This window comes from Notamacropus eugenii, chromosome 6 (assembly GCF_028372415.1).
Source record: "Notamacropus eugenii isolate mMacEug1 chromosome 6, mMacEug1.pri_v2, whole genome shotgun sequence".
Classification (NCBI taxonomy): Eukaryota; Metazoa; Chordata; class Mammalia; order Diprotodontia; family Macropodidae; genus Notamacropus; species Notamacropus eugenii.
In genome coordinates, this window is record NC_092877.1 from 6875221 (window position 1) to 6894772 (window position 19552).

The 19552-nt window shown below is 48.5% G+C and overlaps 1 protein-coding gene across 1 annotated transcript in view; it reads left to right on the top strand.

The window, feature by feature from the left end:
• Positions 1-2262: 2262 nt before the first annotated feature.
• ALX4 (ALX homeobox 4) overlaps positions 2263-19552 on the top strand; it is a 67965-nt gene continuing 50675 nt past the window's right edge. Inside the window, exons 1-2 of the mRNA XM_072618302.1 lie at positions 2263-3795; positions 4014-4821. Of these exons, the coding sequence (XP_072474403.1) occupies positions 4362-4821 (460 nt within the window). The 5' untranslated portion in view covers positions 2263-3795; positions 4014-4361. The remainder of the gene's footprint in view (positions 3796-4013; positions 4822-19552) is intronic.

The window sequence follows — 19552 nt, forward strand, 5'->3', positions numbered from 1 at the left end:
TAAGCGGTTACCCAAGCTCACCTATTCTTACTGATACACACCCCTTCATCCGCCTCTGGTACTCACATAAGGTGAGTGGATACACTCATCCCCATTCATATACACAAATACACATTGATAATCCTCTCATACAGCGTCTCATAAATAAAGTGTATTTGTATGATCTTGACCCCATCCACACAGAGATTTAACAACAATCTCATAGCCTCTCATAAACACAAAAAGGTGAATGGGTACACATACACACACCCCAAAACACAAACACACAATGAGGTCTTTACTTCTGCGTCTGGCACAATGTCTCTCTGCATACACGGGAGGCGAGGGTTCCCTATGATCCTCCTATACACACACACACACACACACACACACACACACACACACACACACACACACACGCATCTCACGCACACCCCCTTCATTTTCTCTCTGGATCTTACGCACGTGCAGGGAGGTGAGTTTACAGGGCCTTAACTCCCTTTCCCCCATTCTCTAGCACAAACCTAGCCTCTCGCACACTCCAAGAGGCGCCTCCCCGTGGGAGGGGTGTAGGGGTGGGGGACACTGCAGGCGGGAGTGCTTTCCTAGAGGCTCCAAGAGTAGCATTTTTACTCGCTTGCAGACACTGCAGTGCCTCGGCCGCTCTGGCTCTGACGAAGCCACTAGGGTGGGGGTAAAGGCGGGGGAGACGGGGAAGCATTAGGGGGGAAATCCTATTAATAAGCAAAGAATTAAGCAGGTAATAAAAAGAGACTCAAGGAGGAGAAGGCGCTGAAAGCTTTCTGGGGCGGGGAGCTGAGCTCTGCGGCTGGACTCCAGCAGCCCGGGAGGCTGTTTGGAAATGCAGATGTGACCCCATCTGTATCTGCTCTGGGAGGACGCCTTGTTAGCCGGGTTGCTGTCTGGCGCTGAGGGCGGCCCCTCGCTTCCCCTTCGGCTTCTGCTTTTCCCTCATCCTCGCCTTTTCCTCCCCAAATGCTTCTCCGTGGGGTCCTAGGATTTAGAGCTGTGAGAGAACTTAGAGAGATCATCTAGTTTAACTCCTTTATCCGACAGACAAGGAGACTGAGGTCCAAGGGAATAAAGAGACATGGCTCTAGGTCGTATTAGTAGAAAATAGCAGGGTCCAGATTCAAACACATGCGGTGTTCTTTTTCAATTCTTTCCTCACACATTCGTTTCTGGGGCCTCTGTCGTGGTCAAAGAATAAAGGACCCCTTTATTTCCAGGAAGGGAAACTGCGTCACAAGAGATGAAAGGCTAAGGCATTGATTGCTCAGCAGCAAGGGACTAAGAGATTGGCCTGCACTTCTGAGAGGAGTCCCTCTGCTTCCCTCCTCCATCACCACCCCTATCTTCTGTAAGACATCTTTCCTTTTATAGCTCCAAGCTTAAGGAAACCGGGTTATGTATCAAAATCTGTATTATTCTAATCATAGGCGGAATGAATGAAGACATAGGGAAGGGAAAGAAACTCCGAAACTCCATGGGGGAGAAGGGGTCGCAGTGTCTGAGAATAGACTGAGGGACACAGAAATGAAGTCGCCTCTGGGACAGAAAAAAATGTTTAATATGAAAACACTTGGAAATCCTAGAGAATGGACACTCTGTGTGTGTGTGTGTGTGTGTGTGTGTGTGTGTGTGTGTGAGAGAGAGAGAGAGAGAGAGAGAGAGAGAGAGAGAGAGAGAGAGAGAGAGAGAGAGGAGAGAGAGAGAGAAAGGATACAAGAGAAGCATATTTATGGTTCATTGTTTTTCATTGTCTTAAGCGCTCTACTAGCGTCAGTCAGAATAGACTTTCTAGGGACAACTGAAGTATCTGGGAGAGTCAGGAGGTCTGGGTTCTAGTTCTAATAATAGTTATTTATGAATTTTTAAGTAAGTCATTTGACTTTTCTAGACTTGCTCTTCCTTAAAGGGAAAGGGGAGGATTGGACTAAATAATCTCTAAGGTGCCCTCCATCTAGAACCCATATCCTCTAAGGTCCTTCCAAATTCTTTATTCCAAGATCCCTTCCAAATCTTAGATTCTGGATTCTATATTCTAAAATCTCTTTCATCTCTAACATTCTGCGGTCTGTATTCTAAGGCCCGTTGCATCTCTGACATTGTGTTTTCTGTTCTAAGGCCCCTTCCACCTCTGGCATTGTATCCTACGCTTCAAGGCTTTCCAACTCATATTCAACGTTTGATGTTCTAAGGTTCCTCCCACCTGGAACATTTTGTGAATGACAGGATCTTGGCCTGGTACCTTGGGTAGGTGCCTCACCAGTACTAAGTTGGCCCCAAACAAGGTCCCCTGCCCCCCGAAGCCCAATACGGAGGCCCTTGGGCCACGGCACAGAAGGGGTTACGGCCCCGGCGCCCCTGGACGCGGGTTTGCGTAATATCTTTATTAGGCAGCACTTCAAGGTAAGCGCGCAATGGAAACCAGATGTGTGGACGCAAGAACCGCAGGAGAGCTAAGACTAAAAATAAAGGCGGGGGGACAGAGCGGTCCGAGGGGGCTGGAGGAGGGCAGGCCAGGCCAAGGCAGGGGGAGACCCGCGCGGAATTTTCTCTTCCAAGTTAATGGTTTATTCTTTTTAAAGAGGTGTTGGGGGGTGGGGCGGGGAATCTTCCCTCTAGGCCTCTTCCTGCCCAGTTCTAGGTCCCACCTTGCTCTGTAGGCAGGGTTTCCCATGGACCCCTCCCTCCTTCCGCCACCCCTTCGGAGTAGGGCCTCTTTGTGGCTCCCTTCTGGCGGGACTTTTGCCCCCGGGCCTCGGCTGTCCTCCGGCCCGGGCTTATTAGAGATGAGCTATGGAGAGCTGGGAGGCAGTGACGTTTGGCGTCTCCGGGGCGCGGGGCTTCCCGCGGCCCCCAGATCCCCTCCCCCACCCTACCCCACCCCGGGTGTCGGATCACTAACGCGCCTTGGCTGGGGGAGGGGAATGGGTGGCGGGGAAGAGATAGAAGGCCGGGCTAGGCCTAAAAAAGGGAGTACGGCTTTTCCCAGGGGAAAGGGAGTGAGGGAGGCAGAGAACACCGTGCCATCCTCGCCATCCTCTGCCATCTCTACCCCAGTTTGTGAGGTGGTGGTGCCAGGCGTCATAGATATATGTAGAGGGAAGGGAAACAAGGCAGAGAGAGCTCCATTTCTTTCTCTTCGACCCTTTACCGTGGACAGAGAGCGAGAAGAGTTGGGAAGAAAAGGGGCGTCAGGGAGATTGTGTGTGTGTGTGTGTGTGTGTGTGTGTGTGTGTGTGTGTGTGTGTGTGTGTGTAGGGGTACGGAGAGAAGTCTTAATAGGCACATTAAAGTCAGATGCCCCGAAAGTAACTGAAGTGGATAGGTGAAATTCCAGCTTTCGTGGAAGGAAACAGGACGGGAAGGCCAGGGCAAAAGAAAGGAGAAGGGGAGAAAAGGCCAGATTCCTGCAGCTGCCCTTCCACAGCCAAGGGTGAAGGAGCCAAAAAGGATGGAAGGAGGCAGGAACCAGACAGATCTCCCTCCTCTCTCCTCCTTTTCTTCCTCTTTCCCCTCCTTCTGTCACTTATAAACCCCAAACAGTTCCACAATCCATTTCCTCTACTAGCTAAGATTTGGTGGGGTTTTTTTTTCAATCTGGAAACTATTTCTTCGTGTAACACCGCCCCTCAAAAAATTCTGACTGGAGACCCTCTTGTCACCGAGTGGCCGGGCTCACTGGAGACCCTTCTCCGCCCACTGTCCACCTCCTGCCGCCACTGGGGCGGGGAGCGAAGGAAGAAAGGAAGGACCGAAAAGTCAGGGGCTCGGAATCTCTGCCACTGGGTTAGCAGCATCTTTTTAACAGGACAAGAAGGAGGGAAGGAGAGAGGGGGGAAAGAGAAACGGGGGAGAGAAAGAACAGAAGTGAGGAAGAAAGAAGGGGAAAGAAAGATTGGGAGAGAGAAGAAAGAAAGCAAAGAAGACAGTCCTCTGCTCTTTAGAACTTGAAGAGGGCTTTGGGGATCTGGTCAATTTTCCGAAACATCTGAATCTTTTTACAGCCTTGACTTCCGTCTGAAGGAGAGAGACAGAAAAGGGAAGAGAAAAAAGGAGAAGAGGAGAGAGACAGACCGACAGACAGAGACAGAGACAAAGAGAGAGAGAGAGACAGAGAGACAGAGAGAGATTTGAGAGCCGCTGCGGCTGCCTCTCCTCCCTCTCTCCTCCTCTCCCTCCCTCCTCCTCCTCTTCCTCCCCCCTCCTTCCTCCTCCTCTTTTTCCCTTCTCTCCTCCTCCTCTCCTCCTCCTCCCCCCGCTCGCTCACCTCCCTCTCCAAACGCTAGCGAAGACCGGCCGCGGCTGCTTCTCGGCTGACCCCCTCCCCTCGGCTCTGTCCCTCCCACTCCAGCATGAATGCGGAGACGTGCGTCTCTTACAGCGACTCGTCCGCGGCCGCGATGGACGCCTACTACAGCCCGGTCTCCTCTCAGAGCCGCGAGAGCTCTCCTTCTTTTCGGGCTTTCGCTGCGGCTGACAAGTTCAGCACTGCGTTCCTGGCGGCCAAGGGCCAGAGCTACGGCGAGGCCAAGTGCCGGGGTCGCTACACCCCTCAGCAGCAGCAGCCGCCGCCGCAGCCCCAGCAGCAGGACGCGACTGCGCCCCTGGAGAGCAGCGCTGGCCAGGCGCAAAGCGGCGCAGGGCCGCGGGGCGCCTTCGGCAAGTATCCGCCGCCCCAGCCGCCCCAGCCCCAGCCTCCGCCGCATCTCTACCTGCAACGGGGATCTTGCAAAACGCCCCCGGACAGCAGCAGCCTTAAGCTCCCAGAGGGCAGCGGCGGCCACAACGGGCCCCTGCAGGTCTCCTGCTATGGTGAGTGACTCCGTACTTGTTTCCTTGGGGAAATGCGGGGAGGGATGTGGGCCGAGTTCTGTCTCTGGAGTGATTCCATGCCCGCTACCCGGGAACGTCCCGGCTCCCCAAGTCAGACGGCACCGGAAGCCTAGAAAGGGTGGGGCAGGGGAGAAGAGACAAACCTGGGGTGGGGAGAGGCAGGGCAGGGCAGGTCTGGGGGCTCGGGCCTGGCAAGTTGGCGCTGGAACAAGGACAAGGGGATGAAGTAGACAGAATTGGGTTCCCTGGTTGTCTCCACGTTTTGCCTCGCCACCTCACCGGAGTCGCCTGGGGACTCAGGGTTTGGACTTAGTTAAAAACCCTGTCTGACTTCCAGTCTTCGAGCCTCCATCCTCCGTGTGGCTCGGGACGGATTTGGAGCCTGGGGAAGGAGGCACGACAGACAGACTCCGGAATCTGGGGAGGCATAAATTTTTTTCTTGAGTCCGGGTCGTCGAAAAATCTAGGGGCGTCGAAAGTTCCCGGCTCAGGGCGATCACAGAGCTCAGGGTCCAACTTCCCTCCAGAACTCAGAAGGACTCCCTCTAACCGTTCTGTAGGTGGAAAGTGTCACAGGTGGGAAAGTTGACGAACTCGAACTAGGTGACTCAGTTCTCTTCCTTTTTGCCCTATTCCTCTACCTCACTTCTGACCCGAAGTCTTCTGCGACAGCTTCTGGGACAAATACGTTTGGGGCACCCCCAACACCTGGGTGTCACGGAGCGTCTGGGTTCTAGAAGACCAGAGATCTCTGAGTCCGGATCGCTGCCAAGCTTGGCAGCCAGCATTGGGGTGTGAGAGGGAGACGGAAGCCTGAGACAGGGAGGTTACCCCCGGACTTTCCTCCAACTGAATCTTTGTCCCATCTGTCTTTCTTACAATAATGCCACACGGCAACTCAAAGCGAGGGAAGTTTCTGAGAGTAAATCGATGGACACCTCAAAGGTGGGACCTGGTTTCCCTGTCCCTTGTCTAAGGCCAAGTCATTTTCCTTTCCTTTCTTCCAGATCATAATTATCCACATTTGTATGTTCACAGTTGTTCACAATTTTCAAACGAATTTCCTCATAATGGCCCCAACGTGAGGTCATCCCACCCCAGTGGAAGCCCTGAGAACTCAGCCCACCAGGTTCTCAGTCTGTTCTCTGCTTGGACACATTTTTAGTCACCTGTGTCTTTGGGCAAGCCATTTTCCATTTGTGGGAGCTTCAGTTTCATCACCTATAAGACGAGAGGGTTGAACTAGAAGGTATCTAAGGTCTCTTTTTGACCTCCAAGTTTTGAAATTACATTTCACAAATGAGGAAACTGAGACTCAGGGATCTGGGCTGACTTGTCCAAGGTCAAACGGCTAAGAAGTGACTGAGCATGCCAGAAATGAAACAGGACTGTAGGCTTTAAGTCTGGTGCTCTTTCTTTAGCAGGGCCTGACTGTGTCTGTCACAGAGCACCCTTCATCTGCTGTGGTTCCCAGGTCTCTATTTCATGAGGAGTCCTAATTCAATTCTGTATGGGAGTATGATAGAGTGGAATTCCACAGACTCATCTCCTTTCTTAGGGGGATGCCGAGAAGGCTAAAGGAAAATGTAATTTTGTCATTTCTAGGATTCCCTCCTAAGCCCAGCCTTCAGTGGCCCTGAGTAGATAATTCCAACCAGAGAGAGACCCAGGGTCTTGGGCTATCAGTTTGCCAGTTGGAGTAGTCAGTGAAAGAAGTGAAGATGGGAAAGAAAGTCAGGCATTCCAAAGGGGTCAGGGTTATATTCTTTTCTCCTAAGCCAGGGGTTCTTAATCTTTTGTGTTTCTTAAACCCCTCGGACAATCTGACAAAGGCTATGGACATCCTTCTCGGTTATGTTTTCAAATGCATAAAATAAAATACATAATGTTACAATGGAAACCAATTATATTAAAATACTCTCTCTGTGTGTGTGTGTGTGTGTGTGTGTGTGTGTGTGTGTGTGTGTGTAAAGTTCATTGAGCCCAAATTGATAATGTCTGCTCTGGATGATGGGATGGGATAGACTGCATGCAGTTGACCCTGAGAGATATTTTTCCTTCCTCAGGAAGGAAAGAACTGAGCCAGATCTAGGACCCAATGTCCCCTGACCTGCCCTCCCTCCCTAACCTATTTGTGCCTACGAGGGGACTTAGCCAGACTGAGACTTGGTCTCCTTTTTAATGTCCCCTGGGAACCTACAATTCAGTGGGAATCCAGTGTAAGCTCAAATCACCTGCTGATGCAGAAAGCTTTCACAAAACCTGCAAAAAGGACCCAGTTCACTTCGGAAACAGGCCATGGGAATGGGATTCAGCAGGGGTACAGCTTGAAGTAGCTTGAGAAGAATAGGACTCCACTCTGTATTCCCAGCTCTACCACTAACAACCTGTAACCTTGAGGAGGTTATTTTCACTTCTCCAGTCTCAATTACTTCAGCTGAAAAATTAAAGTGGCTGAGTTAGCCTGTCTCTAAGATGCTTTTCTGCTATGAAAGTTTATGATTCTAAGTACAAAGACATTTGTCTTCACCAAATCCCAATGATCTAGATTTCTAGACAATCACCCTAAACCCAGGGATATGCACAGGTCTACAGATTTGGCTCCAAGCCCCTAACCTACCATTGCACACTTTACCTCTCTATTTTTATCAGTCAGGCAATCAGTTTATGGAGTTGGGGTCAGTGGCCGCTCCCTCACACACACACCATAATCCCTTTCCCCGCTAAGGTTGCAAGAACTTCTAGTCAGAACTTCTGTCTCTTGGATGGGAATTCGCTCAAACAGGGAGATGATGTACCCCCTACATGGAGCCTGCATTTCTGAGGGTGCTCAGAGATCTGTTAGCAAACTGCCAGCTATTGTTCAGCTGGAGAGGCTGGATCTGAAAAGGGGGGTGTGGAGGAAGGGAGATTGCCTTGCAGTTCCTATAGGAATTTTTAAAAATAAAAAACAAAACCTCATCAAAGAGGCCTCCTATGTGGTTTTGTTTATAGGCCAAAGGGGAAAAAATCCTTTGGACAGATGAGATCTTTCTTCCTGGCCCCTAATGCTAACCTTTTTCCCTCTGAGAAAATGACCCTGAGATCAGACGCTTCTTTCTCCAGTAGTCACAAGGCCCTATAGCCAGAGGCTGGAGGGCTAAAGATGACCTTCAGGTTTTGAGTGGGGGAGAGGGGTTGTTTATAAACCTCATTGCCATCCTCTCTGGTTATGCTCCCTGGGAGCTCCATAGTTGTTAAAACAAGGGACGGTTAGTAAGACCCTAGACTCAGCTTTACGGAGGATTTGGAGCACCAGATGACTGGGGTTTCCAGTCCTGAACCACCAAAATCTCTCTCTGGCTCTCCCCCATACGCACGCACACACACACACGCACACACACACACACACACACACACACACACACACACACACACACACCCTGGCTTCCCCAGATTCTCAGGCAGAAAAAAAATGATTTATTATCTCAATCACATAGACTTTTAAGTCTGAATAGCTAGAACTAGAGAGACAATCTAGAACAACAATCTCTTCATTTTTTCCTGATAGGGAAAGTGAAGTCAAGAAAGGTCAAGTAATGCCTAGATGCCTAGAGTCCCACAGGTAGAAAGCAGGGCTTTTGTGTCCAGTTCCAGTGGCCTTCACTTCCTCCAATTATCTCATTATTACTGCTCTTGTTTTAATTCCCTTTCTCCAGCTCTTGCCTCTCAGATCAGAACAGAAGGGTTCTACTGAGGGTGATCTTTGAAAGATAGAAGGCATCCAGCTGGTATTGGGTATAAAAGGAATCAAAGAGACCTGAGAAGACAGGATCCTCACATGAAGATGGAGTGAAATGGGGGGGGGGGGGAGGGAGACAGATCCCTCTGGCCTCTAAGTGTGTCACTTTTTCCACTCCAAAGAACAGAGTAGGTATAACTTGGGGTGATATTCTTCCAAAAATTTCAACCAGATTGTCCCTAAAAATCGTAAGTTCCATCTTTCATTTGGAGAAAAGAATTCCATTTAGGGAATGGTGGATGAAGTATCTGCTCTCTTCCGACCTGAGTGTCAAAGCTACAGACACTACAGGGATTCTCAGGATTTCAGCTTCATGTGGTGATGGTGATGAGGTGGGGAAGGGAGGGAAAGTTCCCTGTCTTATGAAGAAACCCAGGGAAACTTGACTTCTTAATTTTCAATCTGGCTGAAAGGAAAATATAAAGAAGCCCAGCACTGGCCTGGGAGTTTGGCCACTGCCTGGACATATCCAAGGAATGGCCCAAACTGGCTGCCAGCTGTCTAGAGGGAGGTCGATCTCCCAGACATAAGCCCTCCGACTCCCGGTCCCACCTTTCCCCGGTCCTGAGCTCCCCAGAGAGAAGAAGGGACAGAGGGTGACCTTGCCTAAAACTACTACCCAGAACCTTTAGGTCCTCTCCACTTGAAGAGAGAAGCCTATCCTCCAAACCTGAAACAGTTTCCCAGACTCTAATGGGAGCTAAGCCGGAATCTTCACTCCCTACCAGTCTCCTTGTTCCTCTTTTCCAAAACCAGGTCTAAGCACCTCTGATGGCCTTGTGTCTCGTGTTTCTTCGAGGTCCGTCTCAGGTCCTTCAACCCGAGAGATGGAGTAGTTTGGCAAGGTCAGCTAGGTAGGCCCGCAAGTCTTCGACTCGGAACCGCCTTCTTCTTGAGCTCAGCAGCCTCAGTCTAGGCCTCCGACGGGCACAGCGTGGACACCTGGAGTCCCGGGGCTTCTCTGAGCTCCTGAGGGAGAGGTGTCCACCTCTGAGCCCTAATGTGTACGAACATAGCGGAGAACTCCTGGCCGTCCCTGGGGTTCAGCGTGTTTGGCCTCTGTCTGAGACACCACCTCGAGTCCCTCGATTTACTGAATGAAATCCCCGGGCAGAGGCAATCAGGCCTCTCCAGCTTGGCAAATCAAGGAGTGAGGAACCCAAGGTTGTGGAGAGATGGCTGGGCTGTGTGAGAGAGTCCTCCGCTCTTTCTTTCTCTTTTGATGGGGGTGGGGAGACGAAGCTTTCGCTTTGATCCGACATTTAAAAACGGATCTGTCAAATCTGATCTCGCCTCCCCTGGCCAGGGGTTAGTTACAACCAAGTCCTAGCGAAGCTTTCCCCCAGGAGCGGGCCGGAAACCCTCAGCACAGAGCCTGTGGAATGGGGGAAATGGGAGGGGCGGGGGAAAGCAAGGATTTCTTTTTTCGATCAAATTAGACAGAATGTTTGGGGCTGGGTTTCGTTCTGAGTTTTCCGTCTGCGGTAACCTTGAGGCTGCGAAACAGAAAAGTGGTGACCGTTGGGTCGGAACTGTATCTGATCAGAAATTCTGATTGTGTTAAAGAGATAGAAGAAAGAGACAGAGAATGTGATTTAATCACAAAAGTGATGAGAGAGATTATTAATTCAAAGAACCAAAGAGTAAATATGATTCATAAAAAGGGAATAGGTGTCTGAGAGATACATATTTTCTCTCACAGATTCTTTTTCTTTGACCAGATATAAACCCGACCCAACGATGGCCACTTTGTTTGTTTGTTTGACGAGAGGCACAGAGACCATGTGAATTGTAAAAGCTACTATGTATTTCTGAGAGGAAGAGAATGGCAGAGACCCAAAAACTAACTAGACAAAATGTAAATTGTAAAATGGTATATGTGTACCACAAAAAGACAGACTAAAAGAATGGGAAGGAAAAGCGACTGTGTATTTGAGAGGAAAAAAGACAGAGACAGGCATGGACAAAACATGATTTATAAAAGGGAATAACAGAGAGACGGCGACAAAAAGAATGTGGCTGAAAACATGAATAGAGACAGTGAATGTGAATTGTGAAGTGGAAAAAGCTTATAAAAGAGAGATCGAGAGTGGAAATGGAACATGAAGACAGAGATCGAGAAAGAGAGAAACAGAAATCCAGAGACCTAAAGAGAGGAACAGAGAATGTGAATTGTAACAAGCGATGTCCGTGTGATAGACACAGCCTGAGAGGCAAAGAAAAAGAGAATGAGATTGTGGACATAAATATAAGAGAGAACGAAGAGATAGAGTTTACTGAAATATAAAAAGGAATGAGAGAGGGAGAGGGAGAGAGAGGGAGAGAGAGAGAGAGAGAGAGAGAGGAGAGAGAGAGAGAGAGAGAGAGAGAGAGAGAGAGAGAGAGAGAGAGAGAGAGAGAGAGAATGAAAGAAAAGGGAGAGACCGAGAGAGACAAAGAGACTGAGAGAATACGGATTGTAAGCGGTAATTAATGTATGAGATAGAAACCGACTCTGACAGAATGAAGTTGGAAACGCGATTATGGGTCTGGAGAGAGAAAGTCAAACAGACTGATCGACAGACAGACAGAAGCAAGAGACAAAGCTAAAGAGAACGACGGCAAACGGCTATTGTAAAAAGGACAGAGACTTCAGAGAATGTGGTTGAAACAGTGAGTGTGTGAGACAGAGGAAGAGAGAAACCCAGAAAAGTAATGGTAAAGGTACGATCATAAGAGTGTATACGCGTGTGAGGGAGAGGCCGGACTGTGGATTGTGATTGTGTGCGAGTGAAAGTGAGCGGGAGTGTGGATATAAACAAGATAGCGGCTCCCTGGGCTCCAGATAAAGCTGATTGAAAAGAATAGGATTGCCTTGTTAAACGGTTCTGCATCTAACCCATAGTGCGGAGTTTCTCCCATCCGTATCCTAGCCCGGATCAAGCTGGCGACCAAAATTTAAAAAAAAATTAATGGATTCTGAGAGCCTTTCAAGCCCAAAGTCTGAGGTGAAAGGCAGTTGTTTGTAAATCTGTTGGTTTGTATGTAAACACATCGCGGTGTCCACTTCTTTGGGAGTGGGGAAAAGGCCGTGGAGTAAAAAGTTCCGCGGGCTAGGACGCCTGGTTGTGTGTGCCTCTTCTATCTAACCTGTCCGAGGACCGCATGAAGGCGGCCGTCCGCGGGGCATGTGCCTGGAGCGGGTGGGGCGGTTCGGTGAGCTCTTCCCTGAGGCTAAGTGGTGCCTGACGGCAGGTTGGTGCGCGAACAACCCGAGAAGCTTTATTTGTTTCCCTCCTTTTATTTTTGTCCATGAGGAAAATCTGCGTGTCTCGGAATTCCAGGGGCCGAGCTTTAAAATCCGACGTGAACACACCATCAACAAAAATGCTGCCCAATCCGGGGGATTTGCCCCTCGAAAGAAAAAAAAAAATCCCAGCTGTTTGCAATTATTTCTAAAATTAAAAAACAAAAGCAAAAGCAAAAATAAAGCTAAAATGCAAGCCCTGGGGTCCCCCGGACGGTCGGATCTCGGGCCTCCCTCGGTCTGGGTTTGCGTGTTCTTTGCTGGGGGCACAGAAATAGAAATGAGAAATTCGCCTTGCAGCTGCGCGCCAGAACCCCACCGGAGTTGGAGCCCTTAGAGATGCGCGCCCAGTGAGCTTTTGGGGAGTGAGGTCCAGGGGCGCTGGGTCAGCGCCCTCCTCACGCTGGCAGCTCTCTGGCAGCTTCCCATCGGGCACGCTGGCAACAGCGGCTATCTAAAATGGGGGCTGGTCTCATGAGCCTCCTCTGAGGCTGAAGAGGAGAGAGAGGTTGGACGAGAGAGTGTCCACTGATGAGGAGTTTGGGGGTCCGTCCTGTGGAGTTCGGCACGTTATCCGAGGTCGTTCCAGAATCCATTGCTGGTAAAGAGTCTGGAACAATGAAAGGAGCAGGGGCTCGAATCTGCTGGGCTCGGATCCCGCCTTCGACGCTTTGGTCACTACTTGTGTGATGTGGGGCGAGTCACTTGATGACCCTGTGTCTCCATTTCCTGATCTGTAAAATGAAGGGTTGAACTCGCTGATCTCTGAGGTTCTTTGAAGCTTGAAATCTTCTGTTCTATGATCCCTTAGCTTCCATCTCATTTCTAGTAGGGTAAGTGGAGGCCAGCCGAGCTTGGAGAGTGCCTGTTCCCACCCCCACCCCCCCACCCCACTCACTCCCTGCCTCAGGAGTTGAAAAAAAATCTAGGTGTCTGGAGTCCCCAGGGCCTCGATGTTTTTCTCCTTCCCAATTTTCCTCACCCCACCCTACTTCTAAAAAGTTCCAGCCCTCCTGCTGTGTTAGAAAGGTCCAAACTTCTGCTTTCGGGGGTGGGGCTGCAGGGCAGAAGTCATTGTGCCCTTTCCCGAAAGCCGCTTCGGTGAGGGCAAGGCCGGCGTTGGCATCCTTTGCTTTCATCTTGGGGGATGCCCCCCTCCAGGCCTTTGACAGACACGGGGTTGTCCAAGTTTCTCAAAGCTGTTGGGAATGAGGAAGGGGTAGTGGATGATGTCTGCAGGAGAAACCGAGTGGAAGAGAAACATCAAATCTCTCCGTCGATTCCAGAAACGAAGCTAAGCCTGGTGAGCAGACTGTTCCAGTGGAAGGGACAGATGCCTCAGCAAAAATCCACCCACCGAGAGTCACCCACGGGTCTGGAATAGTTTCCTTGCACTAGGAAGGACCTCGTGGCTAGACCACTGGACAGTCATGGTGTGGGGAAGGACGCCACTCCAGGAGACCCCGAAGAGTGTTCTAGAAGGATGGAGAACAAGATAACCTATTCCTTCTCACTTTGTCGCCCCCCACACACACACCCCTCCACACACATCCCCCCCCCACACACACACACACTCCATTCCAATCCAGCCCCAGCGCCAGCAACTAGTCCTCTGTCGAGAGAGGCCCAGACTTAGAGGTGGGCGAGCAGGCCCGGGTACAGATGTTTCGGCCCTGGGCCTCTCTCGGTTGCAGATGAGTAACCCTGCTTCCTCCCGCTCCATTCCAGATGTGCTGCCCTGCACCGCCCCTCCTTTTTTGTCCTCTTCCCCCAGGCCAGTCGCAGGTGTACTGAGCACCCCAGGAATTTTCCTGACAAGCACGGACTTCCAATGTCCCAGTGCCTATAGGGAGGGCAAAGCCTGTCCTTCTTGTGTGTATCCAGGGTCTAGTAAATACCAATCGGGCCAGATCCCAACCACCTCACCCCTGCCTCTCCAAAACCTTGATCTGCTTGGCTGCTGGCCTGACTGAGAGGCGCTGCTGCTAAGATTCCCCCAGGTGGAGATGGGGCAGGACTGAAGGAAGCTAGTTAGCAAAGGAGAGCAACTGTTCATGAAGGCTGGCTCCTTCACTGGCCACAGGCTCCTGGTTCTGAACTGATGGAAGACCTCAGGCTTACAGGACTGGAGAGAAGACTTGGACTTTGGACCTCTGTGGTCAAGGACAAGTGACTTAACCTCCCTCAATTGCAGTTTCCTCATCTGTAAAATGATTGTACTCCCAGACTTTCAATCTATGATCTTTAGGAAGATGGAAAAAGTGAAAAATGAAGCCTTAGAAAGGATCAGAGAGAATCTGGAGTTTTAGAGCCCTCAAGTCCACTACACTGAATTTGGAGTGGAGGGGATATATTATTTACCAGCACAGAGACATTGGGTAAGTTACATCAGTGCTCAGGGCTCAGTTTCCTCCTCTGTAAAAATGAAGGAGTGAGACTAAAAGACCTCTCAGTTACCTTCCAGCCCTAAATCTTATAGATTGACAAAGGTGGGAAGGAATCAGGCCCCAAGGACCCAGCATGTGTGTTTTCCCCATTCCAGTTTCCTGTCCAGGCCTCTTGAACGTCCTTTACAAGGGGCTGGATGGAGGTGATGATACTGTCCGGAACTCTTTTTTCCTTAATAGGAGATCAGAATGAGGGTTAGGGTCACAGGCTTCCACAGCCTGGCCCCAGGGGAAGCTCAGCCTGGCTGAACTATGAATGGCAGTGGTGGGCTCTCAGAGAGACAGTTAGGGGCTCGGAGAACTCAAAAAACTGGCTTGGTCTCTAGAAAAATAACATGTTTATTCATCTGGGGAATTAGATCTCCAGAAATGCAAGGGGCTCTAATTTCAGCCTGGAGGCAGTGGGTTCCCAGATCAGCTTGGGAGTCAGGAGATCTGGGCCATTGTTTTGCCCCTTCTAGTTATGGCCAAGGCCAGATGGGCACCAGCTCACAGCCAGGGAGCTGGAGACCAAGGGGATTGAAAGACAAATGGGGTATCAGGATCCAAAACATAGATAACGAAAATTGAGAGAGAGGACTAGGTCGGATTCTCGCTACCACCTTCTCGATGAAGTCTCATTAACAAGGATTTCATCTTCCTAGCCTTTTTTAATCATATTCCCAGAATGTTTATTGTGCTTGAGACCAACTGGACAATTCTCTACCCTCCCCAGCCCCCACACCACTACACAGGTGCGTTCTCTACCCTCCAAGGCAGGCTTTTCTTAGCCCTGGAATGTCTTCCCTTCCTCTCTTTACTGTGGACTCTTAATTTGGTCCCATTCAATTCTAACAGTATATATTAAAGCTCCTACTATGGTCCTACCATGGGCATGCAAAATGAAACAACCCCTGACCTCCAGGAGTTTCCAATACACTGGGTCATTGGGGAGGGGATTAAGGGGAATGCCTACAAGTTCACAGGTAAGAAAACATAGAATATAGACATACAAAGGAAAATAAAGAATACATACAAAGTTATATGGAGCAGGGCAGTAGGAAAATGGGAAGAACCAGGAAAGGCTTCTTGCAGCCTTTAAAGTGAGCTCTAAATGCAGTAAGGGATGCCAAGTGGAGGTGAGAAAAGGAGAGCATTCCAGGCATGAGGGAGAGCCTGATTCCAATGCCACCTCCTCCAGGAAGCCTTCCTTCATTCCCTACCTTGTGAGAAACTCACCCTTCCCCACCCCCATCTTGACTTCCCATAACATTTTCAACAAACACTCTTTAGGACTTCACAATGTGTCAGGTACAATGCTAAGTTATGGAGTTACCTGCTCTCAGAGAGCTAATTTCCCTTTGCATCAGATATCTATGAAAAACCATTTCCTAACGTTCTAAGACAGACATAGATTTATAGCAGAAACTCAGCACAATCACTTCATTTTAGAGATGAAGAAACTTTGAGCTTAAGTGACTTGGCCAGGGTCATACATCGTTAATAAGTGTAGGAAGCAGATGAATTCGTCTTCCAACTATCTCCTCTCAATCACTTTGTTGGGTTCCCTCTGATGCTTCTGTTGTGAATGTCATGTTTCACACATCTGTTGATATCTCATCCTTACTCGACCCAAATCCATGTTTCTTTTTTTTCTACACTTTTTTTAACTTTCTATCTTCCCACCTAAAAGATCAAAAATTTAGAGCTGGAATGCATGTTTTAAACCAGAGTTCAAGCCTTCCAAAATTTTGCAAAGGAAGAAACTGACCTTGACTTGCTCAAGGTAATACAACTAAATTAGTAAACACGCAGTACCTACCACATACCTGTGTGACCTTGGACTAGTCACCTCTTGGTGCTCCAAGCACTGGATTCCTCTAAGACTATAAATTATAGAGAAGGTACTGACAGGTGCGGGGAGGCATGTCCAATTTCATTTGGGGTTTTCTTGGCAAAGATACTAGGGTGGTTTGCCTTTTCCTTCTCCAACTTGTTTTACAGATGGGAAAACTGAGGCAAATGGAATTAAGTGTCTCGCCCAGGGTCACACAGCTAGTTAGTGTCTGAGGCCAGATTTAAACTCAGGTCTTCCTGACTCCAGGCCTGGGGCTATGTTCACTGAGCCACCCTAGTTGCCCCATAAAGTCCCTATAACAATTAATTAAATCATTGGTCCAGTTAAAAAGAATCTCCCCTGAACCAAGTATTGTACTCAGCACACAGTAGGCATTTAACAAATGTTTAATGCTTTTGAATGCATTCATAAAGGGAATGCCAAGGGAGTATGTGTGCAGGAGGTATGTGTAACAGCATCAGCCTTAGGGCTGGCAAATAGGACCAGTAGTACTCTAAGCTACCCCTGCCTAGAAAAGGAAGCAGGGCAGCCTTGAATTATTGAAAGAAGGACCCAAAGGGTGGACTGAGGAAGGAGGCTGATTGGTGAGGAAGTCTTGTATGGTACATTGGGAATCATATTTCTGTGCTTTTGTTATAAGTTTTCATAGAAATGAGTGTGTGTGTGTGCATGTGTGTGTGTGCATGTGTGTGTATGTATGTATGTGTGCATGTGTGTGTGTGTATGTGAAGTCATAAGTTCACAGTATTTTAGAGCTAGAAAAGATCTTGGAACCACCAAATCTCAGAAGTGAAAAGGATCTTAGAAGTTCATTCATACCTGAGTTCAATTCATAACCTTTGCAATGTCCTTAACAATTTATCACTTGACTTCTTCAGTTTGAAGACCTCCAGGGACAGGGGCCTTCTGAGGCAGCCAGTTTGGGACAGTTCTTCTGGAGAAGAGCACAGGATGCTTGAGCAGAGCAGGAGCTCCGAACACAGAATGTCACAGCTAGAAGGCTCTTAGAAAATGGAATCTAGAATGTCACAGCGGGAAGAGACTTAGAACAGAGAATGGTAGCCCTGGGAGGGCATATAGTTCAATCTCATTTTATATGAGGTCCAGAGAAAAGTATCCTACTGAAGGAAAGGGTGTGTGTGTGTGTGTGTGTGTGTGTGTGTGTGTGTGTGTGTGTGTGTGTGTGTGTGTGTGTGCACGCGCGTGCGCGCACGTGAGTGCATGCTCGAGGTGTAGATGGCTTTTTCGTGCCATTTCGAGAAGTGAGGTGGGCACAAACATCTTTTCTGTGAAATGGGAGCCACAGCAACCAATCCTTTAGACACGAAGAGTGACCTTTTTAAAGAGAGCATTGTTTCTACTCAAGTTAAAAGGGAGGTATGGGAAGAATGCCCATGGTACCATGCCAGGGAGTAAGCAATGAGCTTTTAGTCAAAGACCTGAGTTCTAATCTAGTCTCTGCCATTTGTCATTTATGTGACCTTGGGATTACCCAACCTCTCTGCACTCATTTCTCACCTGTAAAATGAGGGAGTTGACTTAAACCAACAGTTTTTAACCCCTTTCCGATGTCATGGACCCTTTTGGCATTCTGGTGAAAACTTTGACTGCCTTCTCAGAAAAAAAAAAAACATAATTGAAGGAAATGCTAAATTTTAGTGGGAAATTAGTGAAAATAAGAATGTAAATTTTCTCCCATCCAAGTTCAAGAACCCCCTGACTCTATCTATGGAACTCAATTAAGAATCCCTGGATAAGCTACCCTTTGGGTTCACGATCTAAGCCCAGCTCTGCGTTCTCTGGGGTCTCTTCCCCTCTTTATCCCTCCCCCATTCTTTCCTCAATTCCCGTCACGAGAAAGCATCTCTCACCTCAGGGGCCTCAATGTCGCATGGATCTGTTTGAATGGAGAGCCCAGACTTGAAGCAGGAAGCGGTCTCCCTCTGCAGCTGGAGAATTTCTTTTTCTTCTTCTCCTTGTAGTTTTCCATAGTACATTATTCTTTCTTACTTCTCTTCTCTTTCCTCTTTTCCCCCTTTCTCTCTTTCTCTCCTGCTCCTTTTCTCCCTCTCTCTTCTCTTTTCTTCTTTTCTCATTCTTCATCAATTAGCAAGTATTTATTCAGTTCTTCTGTGTGTCAGGCACTGTGCTAGGCACCAAGGATACAAACTCTGAAATGAAATCCTTCCTGCCTTCAAGGAACTTGCATTCTGTTGGGGACACAACATGTACGCATTTAATTATTATATAAAATATATACAGTACGTATAATTATAACATAATACATGTATATATGAAATATACATAAAGAGATTTTCTAGGTGAGTCATTAACAGCTCAGGGAATGCCCTCATGGAGGACGTGGCCTTTGAGCTGGACTTGAAAGAAACTAGGACCTCTAAGAGTTTGCCAGAGCCTTAGAGATTACTAGGAACATCAAGAAACAAAATGACGGAGTCCATTCCAGGCATGCAAGTTAGCCTGGCCAAAGTCACAGAGGTGGGAAATGGCACACTGTGGGTGAGCAACAAGAATCAACACTGCACATGACTCAAAACACAGAGAAAAGATAACTGGTGGGGTAGGCAACAACCTTCTTCACCCCACTTTTTGGGATGCCCCTCAACATTTCTCTCACTCTTATGTTCCTGCCAGACTGGACTCCTAGCTATTTGTGAAATTCCACCTCCTACTCTGGAACCTTAGCACAGGCTGTTCCTCCTTTTTGGTATGCTTTCCTTCCTCATATCTGCTTCTTAGAACCCTCAGCTCTAATTCAAGGTTCATTTCATTCCAAAGGCCTTTCCTGATTCTCCCACTTATTAATGCCCACTCCCCACCCCTCATCACTCTGAATTTATGGTTTATGTTATGTATAGTCACTCTGTTTGCTTCTCTGTGAACATGCTGGATTCTTCCTGGAGAGTATGACCTCCTTTCTGGCAGAGACTCACTGCAGTATTTGTCTCCAACAACCAGGGTAATGCCTGGCACAGAGCAGGTAATTAACAAGAGCTTGTTGATTAGTTGGTTGGTTGACTAGGAAGAAGGTCAACTGGTCATGGGTCAGGATCAAAAGAAGAAAAGGTAGATAGACACATATAACATTTGTAAAATGGAAGAAGAGCTCCATTGCCATCTCTAAAACGTGGCACAGACGTGGTGACCAGCCACCAAAATGGATGTTGACAGATGAAGTATTGGCATTAGCATATAGCTTCAAAGCGGGATTCCTGGAATCTCCTCTCAGCTGGCTTCAAAACACTTGTCCTTCACTTGGTACTTAGGACCCTCTCTTCCTCTAATTCAGAAATTTTTAACCTGGAATCTGGTAACTTCCTTTTTTTTTATATTTTGCT